The sequence below is a fragment of the Vipera ursinii genome (assembly GCF_947247035.1).
Source record: "Vipera ursinii genome assembly, chromosome: 7".
In the NCBI taxonomy this organism is placed as follows: domain Eukaryota; kingdom Metazoa; phylum Chordata; class Lepidosauria; order Squamata; family Viperidae; genus Vipera; species Vipera ursinii.
This window is the reverse complement of record NC_139521.1, coordinates 52,658,062-52,677,763: the sequence shown is the minus strand read 5'-3', so window position 1 is coordinate 52,677,763 and position 19,702 is coordinate 52,658,062. Positions and strand designations below refer to the sequence as shown.

The following is a 19,702-nucleotide window of genomic DNA, read 5'->3' as shown; positions in this document are numbered from 1 at the left end:
AAGCAGCCGTAGTTTGCAGGAAGCAGGAAAATTGGATAGTCCAAGATGGCCATTTCTTAGGTTCAGAAGACAAGCATTGGCACTCTTCTCTTGGACATCTCTTATCTAGTTTCACAATAGCTTAAATGCTGAATATAAATTGGTCAACTTGTCACTTAATTGTATTTATTTTTTTCAAGGTATTTTATGATTAATCTTTCCACCATGGTTCTTAACAGGAACACCAATCAAAACGCTAAGCAAAATCACACTAGAAGAATGGAAACATATAGCACAAATCCCATAAATGGGAACTTTATTAAACTAGCAAGATAAACTCAGAAATGTATAAATGGTCCATTAAATACATCCAGTTCATTTTTACATATACTTTTATATAGAAATTTACTTACAGTTTCCAAACATGTAACATTTAAATTATTTTCTCTTTTCAAGATCACTACCATCAAAAGGTAATAAAAATCCACCACCTGCTTTTGCAGATGAGTATAAAATGATGTAGATAGAGCCAAAGGGGTAGATTACTGCATTTTACCTATGGAGGAAGAACTCAAGAACCTGCTAAAACCAAAAGCAATGATACCATCCCAAGAGCATTTACCATAAGAAAGCTTGGCCAGCCATTCTACTGAAGTGGTGGCTCAACTATACACTTGATGGCATTTTGGCAAACAAGCTGGGGAGAAAAAAATAATTCGGTCACAGAAAAACACAATATCATGAGCTGAAAGTGTAAAATTCAGTTCATTCGTTCAATGTCTGTTGATAGCCTGAGCAAATTCCATAGGACCTGATGTACATATAGAAGAAAGAGTGGGAATGTTGAAAACACAGCTTGATAACTAACATTATTTTCCCCAATATTAATATTTATTATTATTTGCTTTTTAACTATTTTATCAATGAATAAAATGGCAGCTGTTTAAATCAGGACTCTTCAAACCTGGCCCTTTTATGACTTGTGGACTTCAACTCCCAGAATTCCTCAGCCAACATGCCCAGCTGAAGAATTCTGGGAGTTGAAGTCCACAAGTCATAAAAGGGCCAAGTTTGAAGACCCCTGGTTTAAATGAAGAGGCTGAATAGCCACTTTCCCTATAAAACTCACTGCCCAACATTTATTTGGAAAGGGACCAAGGAGAACGCAAAATATACATTAACAGGTTTTTCCTCATTCTCTGTATCTTAGCTTGACCTGATTTTCTCATGCAGCGAACTATTTCTCTAACACTAACATACTAACCCACCCAGACACACACACACACACACACACACACAAACACGCCTATAAGTGAAGTTTAAAAAGGAGTGTTAAAACCTACACTTGAGGCAAAACAGTCTTTTGCCATACTTAAAAGAAAATTTGCACATTTCAAGCCTACTTGTTTTTTAAAAGAAAGTGTTATCAGGAAAACTGAAGGCTTTTCCTAACTGGAGCAGCAATTCAAGTAAGTGGCATAATTAAAAATCAATAGAAACCGGAATTGATAGGAAAAGTGCTCTGCAAAAGGTTAAATCCCTTGCAGATTTCAAGCTGCAGCATTTGTGATAGGTATCACAAATATGGCACTTATGTATACCTAAAGCTGGCAAGTTTGCACATGACTGAGACAAACCAAATCAACCATAAACTTTTTTTCTAACTATGGTACCACTTGTGATTTCTGAGAGCCACGGCTTCCAGCTAACCCAACTAATTCCAACACCAATCATTCCTTTTAGAATTCTACACTATTTCTACATGCAATCAGCTCTGTTACACTCACGGAGAATAAAAATTCTGCCCAGCAGACATTTCCCTCCTTCCAAAAGACACACATATTAACTGAAGACATGCTGCGTATTCTTTAGATGAGGTTACGGTCACACCCCTTCCAAAGCCAGCGTTGTTCATTTTTTATAATTTAGTAGGCCAGAAATTCCACGTGTCCAATTGCCAGCAATGGACTCTGCAATAGACACAATTATTCTTGAACCCAAGTTTTTAAAATGATCTGTGTGTATTTTTCATGCTTTTTGCAAAAAGAAGAAGAAGAAGTTCAGGACTGCATTCTCAGAAAAGCAGTGACAATACAACAACTGGCCATAATTCCTAATTCTGAATTCCTTTCCTTTCATTGCATGAAAGCATTTGTTAACACAATCTTCCCCAACTTTGCAATATTTTTTTACATGTAATTAACTTTAGTTCATCTCATCTCAAGCCAGCTAACTTGGAGATGAGGTCTTGTCTGGCAGAACACTAAGTTGAGGAAATCAGTCTTAGCATGCAAAATTCCTGAAGAAGTACTACCTCCCCAAGACATGGGATCTTAGTTACAGCTATTCCATCACAGTAGTTTTGAAATACATTCAGTTCAGGCATCCCTCAGATTTGCATAAGGTACCTTAGTTTCTATTGAATAACAAAATACAGCATTACTGTTCAGAATCTTTCATAAGAAAATAGTCAGCACTGAGAAACCTGGTTTTCACATTCTATATTGCCAAATGATACAATGCATTTATGTTTTAGAAGTGATTCAATAGTTTCCCAATTGTAGTTTGACTCCCATCTTTGCATTTAAGGGATCCTGATTTTTCCGTTATTATTTGTTCCCTCAGCACAGACTCTGCTTTAACACTTAGAAGCTCACTGTTGTCAGTGTTTCTTTTGATAATTTTAGCACTGTTGGCTCTTTTCAGTGTGCTTCCACCATTTTCCTTTGGATTAGAATCATCAGAGGCTGCTGTTACTTTCATTCGAGGTAGTCTTTGAGACAAAGACCTTGTGAGAGGTGGAGCTCTAGAAGGGGAGGGCAAATCCACCTTTGCACATTTTGAAGAAGAGGCCACTGTATTTCTTGCAAAACTCGGAACAGGAGCTGGTGCCTTGGGAGCTACGACAGATGTGCTTTTGTTAGCATCTACAGGGCCCTGAGATTTGGTCAAGGAGCGGCACATTTTTGTTTCATCATTTTTTGACTTGGGAACATATCTGACTGGTTTGCAGCTTGGCTTTTTGAAAGAGCCTTTATGCTGAAGCGCCTCCTTCTCAAAATGGCCACTGCTTGAATTTGAAGTTCCATGCTGAAATTTTGGCTCTTCTACTGATATACTCTGCCGATATTGAGGTTTTGGCGCCGCGTCTACAATACCCCGGACGGAGTTACGACGTGACAGACGTGTTTCAACTACAGCCATGTCTCGAGATGCAGGCTTAGCCTCTGGTTTTTTGGGACAACTAGGAGATGCTGGTTTAGTGGACCTGGAAATGGGTACAACTTTTCTCATGCTTGCATTCTCTGATGAATTCAGAGTTCTCACAGGTCTGGGATGATTTGGAGAGGCAGTGCTGGATTTTGTGTTACCTGAAGTTTTGTCTTTCAAAGAATTTCTCTTTGGTCCCAATGCATCTTTGCTCCTTACCGATTTTTCCTTTGGAAAACTAGGCTTATTGCTACAGTCAGATTTATCATTGGAAAAGATGGCATTATCACCACTTTGCAGATCATTCATATAAGAGGAGTTAGCACCATTTTTGTTATCTATTTTATTGCCACCTGGCTTTGGACTGCTTTCTTCTGAGAGATCAAGTGTCAATGAACATTCAAAATCTGATTCAAAGAAGACTGGTCCTTGAGTTTTAGTTCCTGAAATACTACCATCTGAAGATATGGGGCTATCATTATCAGGTTCCAGAGCTTCATTAACATAACTCATCATTTTGGCAGAATGTTCAGTTTTATAATTAGTCTTTTCTCTATTGGATGGATTTCCTGTTATGCCAGGAGAGTGTAAGTCTGGATCATCTTGAGCATCTAAGCCTTGCATTCCAGCCACAAAATGAATTGGAGATGAATCCTCTATATAATTTGTTTCATGAGAGTCAAACTTACACAGACCAGGAATGTGTTCATGTTCTTCCATAGATGGGTCCCAAGAAACTGCATCACTGGATTCCATACAAGCCACATTGAACCTATACTTCTCATCATTTGACCTCTCTTGATTGCTATAGAAGTTATCATGGGAAGTATTTTCTACATGTTGAGCCTGAGATGGGAAAAGCTGGTGACTGTATTCCTTGTGTTTGGAACCTTGGTCTAAATGCAAATGAGTGAAGCAGACATCCACAGGCTCCTTACTTTCTGACCATGCTACATTTGGTCTTGTTGGACAAGGATGTTCACGAGGGAGACTGTTAAACTTGTTCAGATCTTCCTCTTTTGAGGTACCCAGGAAAGTAAAGAGTTCTCTTTCTGCAGTCACGCCCAAGGAATGTCGAGAACGTCTTGTGCTGGTATTTCTGTATGAAGGACTTTGGGGTCTTTGTTGCAAAAAGGGTAAGAATTCTTCAAGCCCTCGCTTTGTTAGTGCACCAACATCATTTTCACTACTGCTTCTGCCAAAAGCACTGATATCCCCAACAACCCACGACCGGCGTTTGTCCTCCAGCTCTTTAAGTCGCTGTAGTTGCTGAAGTTGTTGAGCCTCTCTTTCTTTGTTTTCCTGTTCAGAAAAGACATATTTATAATCATTGAATTAAATACTATTTACAAATAAAATGTTATTTACATTAAGTTTGCCCTTATATTAATCCTCCTTACCTGTCCCCCATCTATATCCTTGATTTTTTAAACAAAGTACTGTAATAATTTTCTATAAGAATATGAAATGGAGTAATAAATATTTTGTTGATGTCTCATTGCAAGTACATAGGCCTAACTGCAAGTGGACTATTATATGCTCCTCAAATTTTATTCCATTACGCTCAAACATTCTTTAAATAATCAACTCAGTCATAATATTGTCCAAAATTCTAAAGTTGTCATTCAATATATTACGAAAACATAAGCAAACCATTCAAAGCAACCAGTACAATTCATGTCCAGATTTGAATAAGATTTCTATGAATGTGAACACATTTTAAGTACAAGGTAGGATAATAACCCATACCTCAGTATATTTAGCATTATTCCCGTATTGTTTTCTTTTACAAACCATTTAAATGCTTTTAATGATATAAATCTTCTTGCCTTTTTAAAAAATTGAGTTTTCTGTGCCATAAAAACACTGTAATGAAAACCATCACTGCAACCATTTACATTTCACACAAACCAGATTGGAAAGAATTGGTAATTTTCATGTATGTGCAGGTTTAGTAGGGATCATCTGGGCATCCACACATGTGATTACATATTTTCACATTTAAAATCTTCTAGAGTTTATAAAAACGTCTGGGTATATCTGTAGCATCAGGTACAGAAAAGGGGCATATTTTGTGCTATCATCTTTGTTTTTGTACTGGACTGCTACAGAACTGTCTGATATAACCTACACAGTGTGGCTGTAGAGAACAGAAGGTCCTTGAAGGACAGGAAGAAGGCCTAATCAATGAAAAGCTGAGATAAATAGGGTACGAGCCTCCTTCTCCAAGACACCTTGAGAAAATATTTCAGACAAGCCCTTTATATGAAGAAAAACTGAGGTAGCAGGGTCATCAGCGCAGTCCGTTAGAAGAGGAACATTTAATTGTAAGCTGCTCAGAGTCATTAGGACTTGGGCAGCTCAAAAATATATTTATCTTATCCCTGCAGTGCTGACAGGACCCTAAGGCCAAAGGCTGAATAGCCACAGCTAATCTTTCTGCATCCATGAAAGTTCATGAGTAACAATGAAACAAAGTAAATAAAATAAAATTATAATTTAAACAAGCTTGATGGAACAAGGAGCTCAAAGGTGAATGTGTTACTTTTCTGGAGGTCAAGAATAAACAAATGAGGTTCAGCAGGAAATATGCCCAGACACATGACAAACCTTTTGCAGGACTACCACCAAATAAATTTCTATAAACTCTAGAATGTTCCAACACCTGCCCAGGTAGTGGCAAGTGATTACGTATTATCAGCGATACATATAATTTCCCAGTAATACATTTAAATGCATGGCCATTCAAGCAATGCCTCTAAAGTTACATCTCAGTGACTTGAGATCATGGGAATCTAGATAGGGGAAAGCAGGCTCAAGTTCAACCCCAGCAAAACTGAATGAATGACGATTTTAGGACCACCTGGATGTAAATAATTTCTAATTTTGATTCTGGATGGGGTTATACTGCCCTAGACAGATCTAAAGTGCATTCTGGGATTCTCCTTAAAATATGTCTATGGAGATTCTCAGTCATCCAGGTATGGTTGTCCCAAAGATGCTTTTTTCCCCCAGGAGGGAACTGGACTTTCTTGCGTTTCTTTTGAAGACGTTTCGTTTCTCATCCAAGAAGCTTCTTCAGCTCTGACTAGATGGTGGGGAGTGGAAGGATTTATATTGCTTGCAGACAGATGATCATTTGCATTCCTTTAGAGACACAGGGTAGAAAACATCCTGCAGCCAGAAAGCTCCACACATATTTGCACTTCTCAGGTGACACTCAGGACACAGGTAAACCTCCAAAATGGTTTCAATGACTCTCTAAAGAAATGCAAATGACCATCTGTCTGCATGCAATATAAATTCTTCCACTCCCCACCATCTAGTCAGAGCTGAAGGAGCTTCTTGGAGGAGAAGTGAGACGTCTTCCAAAGAAACACAAGAAAGTCCAGTTGCCTCCTGAAAAAAAAAATCACCTTTGGGTCCTTAAAATATGGTTCCTGCTTGAAGAACAGGCAATAGCATAGTTTTGAAAACCTTTGCACAAATTTATCTTGTATGCCAGTTATGCCCATTCCTGGACCACAAGGTCTTACTCAAGTTGTGTCCATATAATATTCCATGAACTTCTGGTTATCGTATTCTTCCAGCATGTGTTTTAAGGTGCTGATTGTGACCTACAAAGCCTTTTTCCAATTACTTCTACCTGACTGATAAGATTTGATAAGGCTGGTATGCTCTAGATCCCATCACGTAAGAGTCCCATCTTGCCAGAAGACGTGCCTTGTTTACTGCCGCACCTACTGCAAGGCACAGCTTCAACCAAGACAGCCAGATGGCCACAATCCTATTTGCCTTTCGGAAAGCCATGAATCCCTGGCTTTTCTTCCAGGAACTAGGTAGGGAGTTTTTGTGATTGAATAGCAGAATAACAAGAGTTGGACGGGACTTTGGAGGAAACCCTATACCATTTCAGGCAAAGATTGTCTGGGCTTTTTTCACTGATTTGGATGGATGAACTTGCGTCTTGTGCAATATGGTTTCTTTTTTTTAAAAAAAATAGATGTTGTTTTTATCTGAGTTATGGTCTTCATGATTGGGTGGCAATATAAACTAATAAATGAATGAATACAACGTAACAAAACTTTATAAAATACACATTATTCCAGTGCATCTGAGGAGCTTTATCAAGAACACAGCCACACATATTTGTATGGACACATATGTAATTGTGTACTCCAAGAACTTTATGATCTTGAGTTTTGCAGAAATAGCTCTTTCAGGAATTTGGCAAGGGTAAGAAGTACAACTCTGGAAAATCAGGAGGGGGTAGGCAAACAGGGATGAGAGAACAGAGAAATGGCTCCCCGTTAGCCCCAAAGGGTGTCATGCATTATTTGACTCAATGGATCAAATCACAATATTAATAGTAATAATAGTAATAAAGCAACTTTATCACTTAAGGCCAATAGATATTTCTGAGTTTTGGAGTTGTTGTTACCTTAACAGCTTTGTTGAATCTTAAACAAAAATCTCGAAAGATCTGAAAGCATTCCTCCAGTTTCATAGTTTCTTTGTCTTCACACAAAAAGTCTATAAGGGCGTGTGCTTCTTTCATCAGATCTCGTTTCCAATGGTCGAGTTCTTTTAATTCTTTAACAGCAAACTTTAAATAAAAGTAAAATACATAGAGATTGATGAGTGATTATTTCTTACATGCTATGCATGCAGTTGCTAATTTCAGAAATCCAGAGTGTCATCTGTAGCAAGAGACTGTAGACTATAGCACTGGCACAACAGTTGCTGTGCTCACTTTGGTCTACATACAACTTTTTATCCTTCCAGTCAAACAGGTTTCACAGGTTTGTTTTTTTAAGTATGGCACAAACCTGTGATACAAGTTTATACAAAAGAGTAGTAGAACGAGTGGGCACTTCATGGACAATAATTATGCCAACAGCATTCATCATTCAGAAATGAATCAAATATATTATTATACCTCTCTTCACAAAATGCAGATCCCCAAAGAGCTGCTTTCCCCTTTCCTATAGTTCAGTGAAATGATGAGAAAGGAAGGGCAAAAACCCTAAGCACTTGTGAAATAAGCCATAAATATCTGTTGCCATATAAAGAATGTTGATTATTGATTGAAAGCATTAGTATTCCGTTACAGAATATATATATCTATGAAAGGAGAGGAATATAGTACATGCTCATTATTTTCTACCAAATATTTCATTTTGTCTACAACAGGGGTCTTCAAACTTGGCCCTTTTATGACTTGTGGACCAACTCCCAGAATTCCTCAGCCAGCGTGCCTAGCTGAGGAATTCTGGGAGTTGAAGTCCACAAGCCATAAAAGGGCCAAGTTTGAAGAACCCTGGTCTACAATAATGCAGAAGACTCAACTATGAAATCTCATCTGAAATTATAAACAGATAAAAGTCCACTTATGTGTATCAGCATCTGTTCTTGTAATTAATATAGCCCTTTGGACCACTGAGTTTCAAATTCAAATCCAATTTAACAAATAACCAGTAACAGATATTTGATCAAGGTAAGATGCTGCTGCAATCACGCATTTTAAGAAAGTTAAGCTGAAATCTTCCCAATTCCTTTTTTTCCTGTTTAAAAAACATGCAACAGAAACAAAGCAGATTCCTTCAGAACTTCCATTCATTCCCTAAAAAAGCATTCTTTAAAAAAAGGGATGGCAGTGCCAGACATGTATTATTAAGCTTTCTTTTCCTCATGACTTTGCTTACAAAATGAAAGAGAAAGCCTGAAGGTAAAAAGGCATGGAGATACGTAAATGTTATTCTAAGAAAGGTAGATTATCTTAAATTCATCTGTTAAACAAAAAGGAAAAAAAAGCTATTTCACTCAGCAAAGAGTTATGAAGATGACCTAAAGAGGGAGTATGAAAAATTGGCTCTACCTTTCTTATTAGATAGGTTGTTTATGAGTAGTAATGAGAGTAGATTTTTAAATCAGATTTATTCAGCATTTTTTAGAAATGATTATATTAGATGCATTTTTAAAGTAAAGGCAGACTGAAACCTTAGTTGCATGTTTTTAATTAGTCTAATTAAAATTAATATGGCAATTATATGTCTGTTGCTTTAAATATTTTCTTCAGTATTAGCATTTTAAAAGGTGATATTAGCACCTTTAACATGGCAGTCAAGGCCTCTTTTTAACTTCAGGAAAACATGCATTTTTCTTCTAAGTCAAGGCTATTTTTGTATGCGAAAACTTGTCTTTTCAATACTAAACAATAAATAGTGTATTCTGAAAGTCCTTGAATACACTTGCAAATTTTAAGAAAGATACAAAGTCGGCTAGGAAAGAATAATGTAACCCATAAATTTGCTGTGGAATGTTATCTAGAATCAACATTTTCTATTGTTCAAGTGTCACGTGTAATCAATCTCCTTTACTGTTTGATCGCTTGTTTTCTGACATATTACATGTAGTGCATATCCAGCATGCCTCATTTTTTTCTGTACCTTATAAAGAGACTTGATGCCCCTTGCTTTGCCTGAATTAGTGATTCACACTTTTGGGTGGACAAAGAAGGCGCTTTGCAAAGACAATTCAGGGATCAAGTTCTTAATCAGCTACACGTCAAATTCAGGATGCCAGCAAAAGTTTAACAAGGACATTAGGAAAACTTAAATATTTCTTAATACTGAATAGGTGATACAAAATCATTTGTAGTAATAACTATTACCAATGAAGTACAGGAGTGTGTAATGACAGTTGGCAGCTGTCATTAATGTAAACTAATATTCAAAGCCTAAACAATAAAGTGTTGGTTTGGACACATATGTATTTTTTTCTGTCATTCATATTTGCATTTGTTGCTTACAATGTTCAGATATAGATAATGATACCTACTTAAAGCTTTTGTCTTAATTAAGACCTCGTGAAATTATAGTTTAGGGACCCAATTTTATGCCCATTTTTACTGCAGTGATTAAATGAATCCAGCTTTCCCAATTGACTTTGTTTCTTGGCAAAGGGAAGCAGGGAAGGTTGCAAACCATTAATTTGATAAAATCAAACTTCACTCTAATTAACTTCCCATTTATCTACTCTATACTAATAAGTATTGTCAACCTTTTAAAATTTTACTTTCTCCTATTATTTAGAAATAGAATACTTGCAGAATCTTTACTTCATGTGTATATTTATTTAATGTGTTATGTGTAACTAACATAATGTAAACACCACCCAAGACATGTGAATATAGGCCTCTTAATGGACCTGCACAAACATCTAAGTATGGGTGTTTCACTTATCTACAGGTGGTCTTCGACTTATGACCGTTCATTGATAATTCAAATAATGACAGCCTCAGAAAAAGTTAGTTATGACCTGTTCTCAAAGTTACGACTGTTGCATAACCTCCTGTCATGGTTCCGACAGACAGAGATGAATAAAGCAGAACTCAGAGGCTTGCAAATTCCTCAAAGAACATGTTTATTAGTTACAAAATATAGGCACGGTCAAGAGTGAAATCAAGTCTGGATACACAAGTAACAATTTTCCAATACAAAATTAAATGTCCCACCCACAAAAGCTATGCAAGCAACTACGTTCCCCAATATGATTATTTGGTGGGCTTTTTATGCAACATCCAGTCCCTAGTCTTGGGAGCAGCCGGTAGCTTTCATTCCCATAGGACAAAAGATTATTTTGACTAGTGAAGCATGTGGGCAACCTCCCTCCCATTCTATGTGGCAACCCAGAATGAGAAGGAAAATGGCTGCAGCCATGCTCATTTTACAGTTGACACCTCCATAGTCAAAATTTGAGTGCTTGGCAACTGGCTCATTTTTATGATGGTTGCAACATCTTGTGGTCACATGATCATGATTTTGCAACTTTCCCTGCTTCTCTTTGCCAAGAAACAAAGACAATTGGGATAGCTGGATTCACTTAACAACTGCAGTAAAAATGGTCATAAAATTGGTTCCCTAACTATGATATCACTAGATACGTGAGATCTTAATTAAGACAAAAGCTTTAAGCAAGTATTACCTTATGTATCTGAACATTGTAAGGAACAAATGCAATTATATGAAAGACAGAAAAGACACACAAGAGTCAAATATATCCAATGCAAAAGCTAAACAATTTTAGCAGATATTATCCATAAATCAGAAAAACAAAGTATTCATAAAAATAAGTTGTAGACTAAAATCAGTTCTTCATTCTCCTAGAAGTAAATTCATTCTTTATCTTAGAAAGCCTCATTCTATAAGACTAATCTGAGAAGTATGACATCAGTTGTAAAAATATCTGAGTTTATAAAATCCAGTTGGACATCAGAGTATACTAATGAATATTAAAAAAATGCAACATCTTATCTGAGACACATTAGGGTAGCATTATTCTAATTACTAATTTACAAAACTAATAAGACACTAATTCCTGTTATTCAACTATTCTATCCTTTCTATAGAAATAATGAATAAAATACTTAACAGGCTTTTAAAAACCAGGATGTTTAAAATTGTCTATAATGGAAGAATTTTTAACAAATAAATCAGAGATTGTAGGAAAGAATGCTTTGATCACCAGCACAAAGGCAAACAGATAGGTTCAATTGCCTTAAGCATTATACTACTTGGCTTTCATCAAATTGAAACAGTGGTGCAATTAAATGTTTGTACTGAATTTCAGACTACATCACCTCAAAGCTACTGAAAAAGCACAAACATAAGCTTCCATACTGAAGTGGTAATATTTGTTAAGAAAAGAAACCTTTTTAAAGCATTATTTTTTCCGCAAGCAGAGGAAAGTGGGTGGGCAGGAAATTCCATTGATCAACCAGTTAGCACTGCTTAAATAATAGACACTTGACAAAACCATTTCACACATCATACCCTTTCAGGACAACAAACTGTGTTGGTTTGACTGGGAAAGCAACCCCTTAAAGTGCCTACAGAATTTTAGCAAGAGTACCACTGAAAAAGGTTTCTAAAAGAAACAAGGGGTTTATTATCTGTTAAGCACACTAACTGAATTTAAATTATGCAGCTCAATATATAAATGTATAATAAACAGACATATCAAGAATCTGCAACAAACCTGAAGGAATCCTTCCATCTGCCGAAAGAGTTCAGTGTCCCGGCGAATACTATCCTTTAGAGATTTTGTCTTTGATGACAGGGACTGAAGTTCAGTTTCAATACTTTCTACAGATATCCTGCAGAGAAACAGCAATCTCAATCTACCTTGGAAAAGAGCATTTCCCCATTGAAATGTGGACAACTTAAACCATCGTATTTGCTAATGGGACACATTAGTGAACAGTGTCTAAGCAAATCATCAGCCAACATTGTTGAATCATGACATTCACAACAGAAGTCAAAGTATTTGCATTAATGCAATGAGTGTTACAATTCTGATTCTTAAGTGGAAGGATACAATGGTGGCAAGATGTTAAATAATATGATTGCAACATTAAATGAAACTTTAATCAGTGCAATCAATTGATTAATATGTATAATCCAGTAAGGTTTAGTAAGTTAACTGCCATGAAAAACCCCTTTAAATATTCTTGAATTCAAACTCTAAACAGGAAAGTTGCATTCATATTTCCTTTTGCTGTGAAAATGAAAACAGTCTACAGTAAATATTTCCTTAAATTTCAGTTTTCATGCCCAAACTCTGCATACCAATTTATGTTCTCTGTGAAGAGAATAACCCAATGTTTACAGTTTTCTTACTTACCTTGCTGCCTCATGAACATGGTGCAATTTTTCTGAAAAGGTTAGAAGAACTCTATCTTTCTTTTGGGCTTCCTGAAACAAACAAAATCCCAGTAACATTTCATTTCATTCAATAGCAATCAATGTATATTTTTCCCCAGAGCAATTAAGAGGCTTCTGCTTTAAACCTATGGATCATGTTTTTCAAAACCTCATTTAAGAAAACTGATAAGTTTCCATCTTAATTGTGGACGTTTTTAGAATGACTGAGTAACAGTCTACCACCAGAATACAATCAAATTGCAGTAGGAAAGGCAATTTGATAAAGAGAAAGGCAATTAGATAAAGGCTGCATACTAATGCCTTTTCTGAAAATTAATACAGATAGTTCTCGACTTACGACCACAATTAAGCCCAAAATTACTGTTGATAAGACAGTTGTTAAGTGAATTTTGCCCCATTTTAAGACCTTTCTTTCAACAGTTGTTAAGTGAATCACTGCAGTTGTTAAGTTAGTAATACGGCTGTTAAAGTGAGCCTGGCTTCCTCATTGACTTTGCTCATCAGAAGGTTACAAAAGGTGATCACATGACCCTGGGATACTGCAACCATTATAAATATGACTTTGATCACGTGACTATGAGGATGCTGCAATGGTTGTAAGTATGAAAAATGTCATAAGTCACTTTTTTCAGTGCCATTGTAACTTCAAACAGTCGCTAAATGAACTGCTGTAAATTGAGGACTATCGGTACAACATTTCCGGCTTAATCTCTTTTTTGCCCTCTCTCTGGACACTTCAAATTAGCTGTTAAACCAGTGTGCAGGGAAATATTAACAAAAATCACTAAAACAAATGCTAAATTTTAGATTCTCAGGAGCATTGCAAATTAAGCAAGGATTAGGAAAAACGATTTGCTCCTCAATTTTGCAGCCCTCATCTGTCCCATAATATCCCATCCATTACCTATTCCTTCTGCTTAGATGTCTATAGACTGTTATCTCAGAAATGGCAATTTACATACCAAAGCAACAAAATGAAGCAGATTCATCCCAGGCCTGTTTGCTTTTGTATCTGCCAACTTGAGTAATGAGGATAGCTTGAAGCCAACTGCATTGCCAGCACAGCCTCCCTATGCAGAAGAGTGGAGGGGGAGGCAGAAGAGATATGGGAGGTCAATCCACAAGGCTTGAAATTCTTTGCCCTACTTGCCATCTGCAAAGAGGCTAATCCACTTACTGCATTCATAATATTCCCAGCCTGAAGGACCAAGTGCAATATGGCATGCAGTTCTTCACAGCACATCAGCTCTGGAAAAAGACACAAGAAGTATTAACCAATGGGCATTTGTTTAGGAGACAAAGAAATTATACTTCAATATTTTGCACATTCAATGTATCTTATTTTTCTTAGAGGAAACTAGGGTAATTTAGGGAGTAAACTAGGGTAATTTAGGTAATTTAGGTAATTTAGGGAGAGGATATAAATCTAATTATTGGCAAAAATATATGTGATAAAGAAGTAAACAAATTTTAGCTGGAGCTAAGGAAAACCTCATCAGCTGCCTTCCTTGGTCCATCCTTGGCTAATAGGTTTTTTTTTTCTCTGAACACTGAGACTGTACTCTATAAAATGGATCTACGCACTGCAGACAACCAAAGCAAAACTTTTAAGCTCCATCTTCTTTGCTACAACTTATGCCATTTAATAGGGTCTTCTGATTATGAGAAATTGGGGATGGATGGGGGGGCTTGGAAGGTTCTTTGGAAACGGGGAGCTCAACTTCATTTTGATATTTTATTTGAATCTGTCTGAATTTGTGCAAATGTCCTTTTATGTAGATGTGTGAAAACAACACCTAGAAGATTAGTTTATTTCCCTAGATTAAACATTTATTTCCCTAAAACAATGTTCATCAGTCTGGCCTACAATGAATTCCACATAGGAAGGGATATGTAGAGGGAAAAATATATTTATGACACACCATAGTTCTTTCAGTTCAAGAGGGCTATGTCAAAAGGTCTAAAGCTAGTGAGAAAGGTCTGCTCTGAATGAAATTACGTATTTTGCAGCTGGAAGACTAACAAACTGGAAACTGCCAGAGGCTGATTAAGTAGAGTAACCTGAGGAACCCCTATGCATTTAGATGTTTCTGGATGACTAATGGACAGCATCATTCCTTAGGCCAATAAATGTCTAAATAGCACAACAGATTTAAGGCAGAGTAAGTATTTTACCAATCAACAGCTGAAATAAGAGAAATGCAACATGCTTAGATCTTAAAAATTAATGGGTGGTTTCATATATTTTTCTAATTCATACTGTGATTTACAGTATGTAGCACAAGATTTTGCAATCATTATGATTTGCAAACTATACTTTAGCTGTTTGGGAATCTAGTTTAAGTTATTTACTATCAGCACTAGGAGGCCATGTCATAAAGTTATTCAATAAACCATGACTAAATGTACTGTAGCTAAGTATTAGTCTAAAATCAATGACTACCTATCTGCACAATGCAATGATTTTCATTCAATAAATTAAGCACCATTACTCAGTCATAATAGCATTATAAAAATGAATAATGTATAAGGGAAAAATGAATGCACATCTGTGCTGTTCCCAAGATTTAATAAAGCTAAAAAAAGTCACTGTTATGCCGTTGAAAAAGACTGAAAATTATATGATGTTAAGAAAAGCAAAATCAGAATACAAATACAGGAAAATAGAAAAAATAGAAAATGATTCTATCAAATTCAGAATACATCAAAATTGTTATACACCAACATACACACTTGATTGATAACATATGTACATGGCAACACACACCCTTATGGAATGTGTCAGAGCTAGCTTCCTTCTTTAAATAGCTAATAGGTACCTGAAATTCCAGATCTCATCTCTCTAGTTAGTTGATTAACCTGCTAAGAAAAACAAGATCCTAATGCATGCTGCAGCATGTTTAATTACCCTTTGTAGCCATTTTTATAATTGTCATGTTTTTCTGCAGTGAAGTACATGATGGAGAAAATTCTTTTTTTAACACCATTGCTTCAATGCGCAGGGAATAGCTGAAAATAAACAAAATAAGCTTTAAAATTGTGGTGCAAGAAATAGTGAATTTAGTGTAAATAACAAAAACCCAACATTTCCTTACTTTGGCACCTGGATTAGCATATACATAAATGAATCTGCTTGACAAAGTTTTGAGAGATCGCCACTGTAATCCTTTAACTTCTTTACCTGGAAGGGTGGGGGGGAATAAAGAAGATAAATCAATCGAAATTGAAGCAAGATGTTGAAGAGTGCATTTAAGAGTTCACCACAGTAAAAAAATATTTCAAGGTTAATATGAAAATACTATATATGCCCTATCCACACTATTTAATAATATTCAAATTAAAAAAGATGTTATGAGATATTATTATCTAAAGTCCTCTAAATTTCTCATTTATTATTAAAGGGAAAAGAAATTATACCAGGACTACATGTTTTGTCAATAAGATTCCAGGGCAGAAAAAAGAGGTGATGTATCCAATTGTTGCTTTCTACACTTTGCTGTAACATCTAATTCCAGCTCAGGACACTTTAATATTTTTGCAAATCATGATAGCATTCCCCAATATTATCTATGATGATTAAACTTGCCCAGTCTTATGTCTCCAAATAATGAAAATATTGTGTGAAAGTTCAAAACATGTTAATAAGCAACTGGCCTTCTAAGAAAAAACACAGACTGATTTTTCACAATAAGTAAGTTAATTTGGCTTTTTATAATCACTGAAAAATTCGGCCTAGTAAGCATCAGATATAGAGAAGTCTTCAAAATCTTCACCCAAATGCAGAATAATGTTTAGCAGCATTCACTGCTATGAAATAGCATGACAGTTTGCCAACTCATTAGCACATAAATAATTAAAAAACAAGTTGTGTCTCATTTCTTTCTCTATGTTTCTCCTTTAGGAGGGCAATTCTTGGCCTCTATTCAAATGAGATGTTTCTTTCATTAAATATTTCTTTCCCTTCACATAGTTTAGAATCTAAGGGTGGGTTTAACATGAAGAGAAAACTATTTTTAAACCAAATAAAATTCCACAATTTGCAGGTGGCTTTGCTCAATAGGTATTGCTAGCCATTTAAGGGAAGATCTGTCATACACCACAGTATTGGCCTGAAATGTATTACAAATAATGGGATTTGTAATTGAAACATTTAAAGAGCATCAGATTGAAGAAGACTATGTGGCTTAAAAGATATTTCTAAATTTAAGCACATTAAAAATACTGCAGCAATTAACAATTACTATGCCACAGAGACAAAAACAAAATCACTCCCACATATTATGTAAATGAATAAAAACATATTATGTTTAAGTATTTATGGCAGGGGTGTCAAACTGCTGTAAGCTTGTAAGCCGCCCTGAGTCTTCGGAGAAGGGCGGGATATAAATGGAATTAAAATAAAAAAAATAAAAATAAACTGCCGGCCGGCGGGCCAGACACGTCACGACAAAACCGCGCCCACCCCATTGCTGGCAATAGGAAAAAAGCTCTGCTACGTCGCGCAACGTCACATGATGTCACAAGTTTGACATGTCTGATTTATGGGACTCATCTGAATATACAGATTCTCTACATACATGGCACTGTAAAAAACAATGCACTTGCTAAAAACAATAAATAAAAATAAAATCACAATTGTAGCTGACAACTGTGTTGAGAGAAAGTTTACAAACCTTTCTATCATCCCTGTCACCGGCTAGCAGTTAGAGGTATTTTGATCCATTCTTCTTTACAGAATTGCTTTAACTCATTAATATTTTTAGATTGTCTTACATCAATATGGGTTTTGGGTCATACCACAATATTTATATTTCATTTGGGTTAAAATCAGAGATTTGAGTCAGCCATTTCAAAAGCCATTTCTGTTTCATCCACTGTGTAATAGATTTACCTGGGTGTTCAGGACTGCTGCCATATTACATGACTTACATTCATTTAAGCATCAGTTTACTAATCTAGATGCTCCCTTGTAGAATTTGCTGTTTCCTCAAAGATTGTGAGCCATTTAAGTTCCAAACGATCCAAAACACTCCCATTGCAATGCTTCAAAGTTGGAAGCCAATGTTTAATTTCTTCCAAATATAATATTTCTCATTAGTGCCAAAACATTTCACTGTCAACTTATCTGGAATAGAGCCTTGTTCCAAAGGCCTGTTGGTCTCTGGCAAATTTAAAATGTGTAACATGTTTATGGACAATAGTGGTAGCTGTCATGCTCACCACTCCAGTGTTTTCCTTGTGGCCATTAATATCATATAATATACAAGTATCCCACACAGTCTATAACCCTAGGATTATTTAGAGTATTGAATGTGGGATGATTTTGCTGGATGACCATTTTGGGAATGTGGTCTATTTTGTCCATCTATGTACTATTTTCCTGAGAGTGGACTGATGGAGGCCTCGGATTAATCTATCACACTTGATTGATATCTCATTGATTAGAACAGTTGACTCAACCTACTGCCCTAAGAGAGCTGATTATCCTAGGCCAGGGGTCTGCAACCATGACAACTTTAAGACTTGCAGACTTCAGCTTCCAGAATTCCTCAGCCAGCTGAGGAATTCTGGGAGCTGAAGTCCACAAGTCTTAAAGTTGTCAAGATTGCAAACCCTTGACCTAGGCCTTCATATACTTCTTTCAACAAAGACTGTGAATCTATCAATGAAAACATGACACACTACAATGTTTGAGTATTATTTGTTTAACCTTCTCTTTAACTGTTAATTGGACTTAGATAAAACTCTAATCAAATTGCAGATCACAGTCCTGATAGATTATGCATAGTTCCAAAAGGTTTACAAACTATTTTCACCAGAGCATGTGCCTCCATAGCAAGGATATGGTATAAGGTGCAGGCATGAAACAAAGTATTAACAATTTCCATTAATCTCCAGCTCCTTGCACGCAAACCAGTTTCACCATATACATTTTGTGTATCTAATGAGGATTTCCAAAGCTGTGACAATTTGGTGTGTTACAAGAAAAAAGAGAGAATTACTTCAGGATGACCATGCTGCAGTCAAGCAAAAGCTTCAAGGGCATTAGTTACCTTTTGTTATTTATTTAATTGCCTGTGTTTTGTTTCATGGATTTTGCACTAGAGCATGGTAGTCAGGGCTGTCTCTTTAATATTTTTAGCAGTTGTTATACCTTAGTTTTGTGTGCAGCTCAGAGTCCACTAAAAATGAGTGGCCAATGAATATAAATAATTAAATACTGTATTGAGCCTATACTTCATTGCCAAAACTAAAAAATCTTTATTCAGAAACGTATGTATCTAATACTTTTAAATATTATTTTTAAAACATTTTCAAAGCTGCAGCAACCTTGTAGCAATACTTCCTTTCCTGTTTATGTTTTGATTTTGAAGTCACATCCATATTTGCTTTATAAAACTAGAGCAAAACACTGCAGTTTTTCAAATATGTTGCTTAGATCACAAAACAATTTTGCACTTCATTTTTAGCTACTGATATTGATGTAGCATCTACTGTCATATAAATATCCATATATTATTGAAATAGCATTGGAACCATCCACAGTTGTAATCATATTACACATGCAATATGTAAGTTAAGTCTTTGGAATATAACAGGTTCATCATTAAAGATATAAAAATACATGCAAGGTAGAATTTAATGATTTTCAAACAGACATTTTTCTGTTTACTTTCTGAATTCAGAAAAGTGTAATCCTACCCTTTTCTAATTTTTACTTTGTATGTTGTTTAGCATAGAAAGTATGACTGAAACATTAGATAGATCAGCCAGGAAGGTAGATAGTA

At 35.9% G+C, this 19,702-nt stretch overlaps 1 protein-coding gene across 1 annotated transcript in view; it reads right to left on the bottom strand.

Annotated features, from left to right (window-relative positions):
• Nucleotides 1–2,511: 2,511 nt before the first annotated feature.
• The window catches only part of FHDC1 (FH2 domain containing 1), a gene marked incomplete at its 3' end in the record, with an annotated part of 46,595 nt that continues 29,404 nt past the window's right edge, over nucleotides 2,512–19,702 (bottom strand). Inside the window, exons 5-12 of the mRNA XM_083367047.1 lie at nucleotides 16,010–16,095; nucleotides 15,823–15,923; nucleotides 14,092–14,162; nucleotides 13,877–13,984; nucleotides 12,874–12,944; nucleotides 12,229–12,346; nucleotides 7,631–7,795; nucleotides 2,512–4,491 (exon numbers count right to left, since the gene is read on the bottom strand). Coding sequence (XP_083223173.1) covers nucleotides 2,512–4,491; nucleotides 7,631–7,795; nucleotides 12,229–12,346; nucleotides 12,874–12,944; nucleotides 13,877–13,984; nucleotides 14,092–14,162; nucleotides 15,823–15,923; nucleotides 16,010–16,095 — 2,700 coding nt within the window. The remainder of the gene's footprint in view (nucleotides 4,492–7,630; nucleotides 7,796–12,228; nucleotides 12,347–12,873; nucleotides 12,945–13,876; nucleotides 13,985–14,091; nucleotides 14,163–15,822; nucleotides 15,924–16,009; nucleotides 16,096–19,702) is intronic.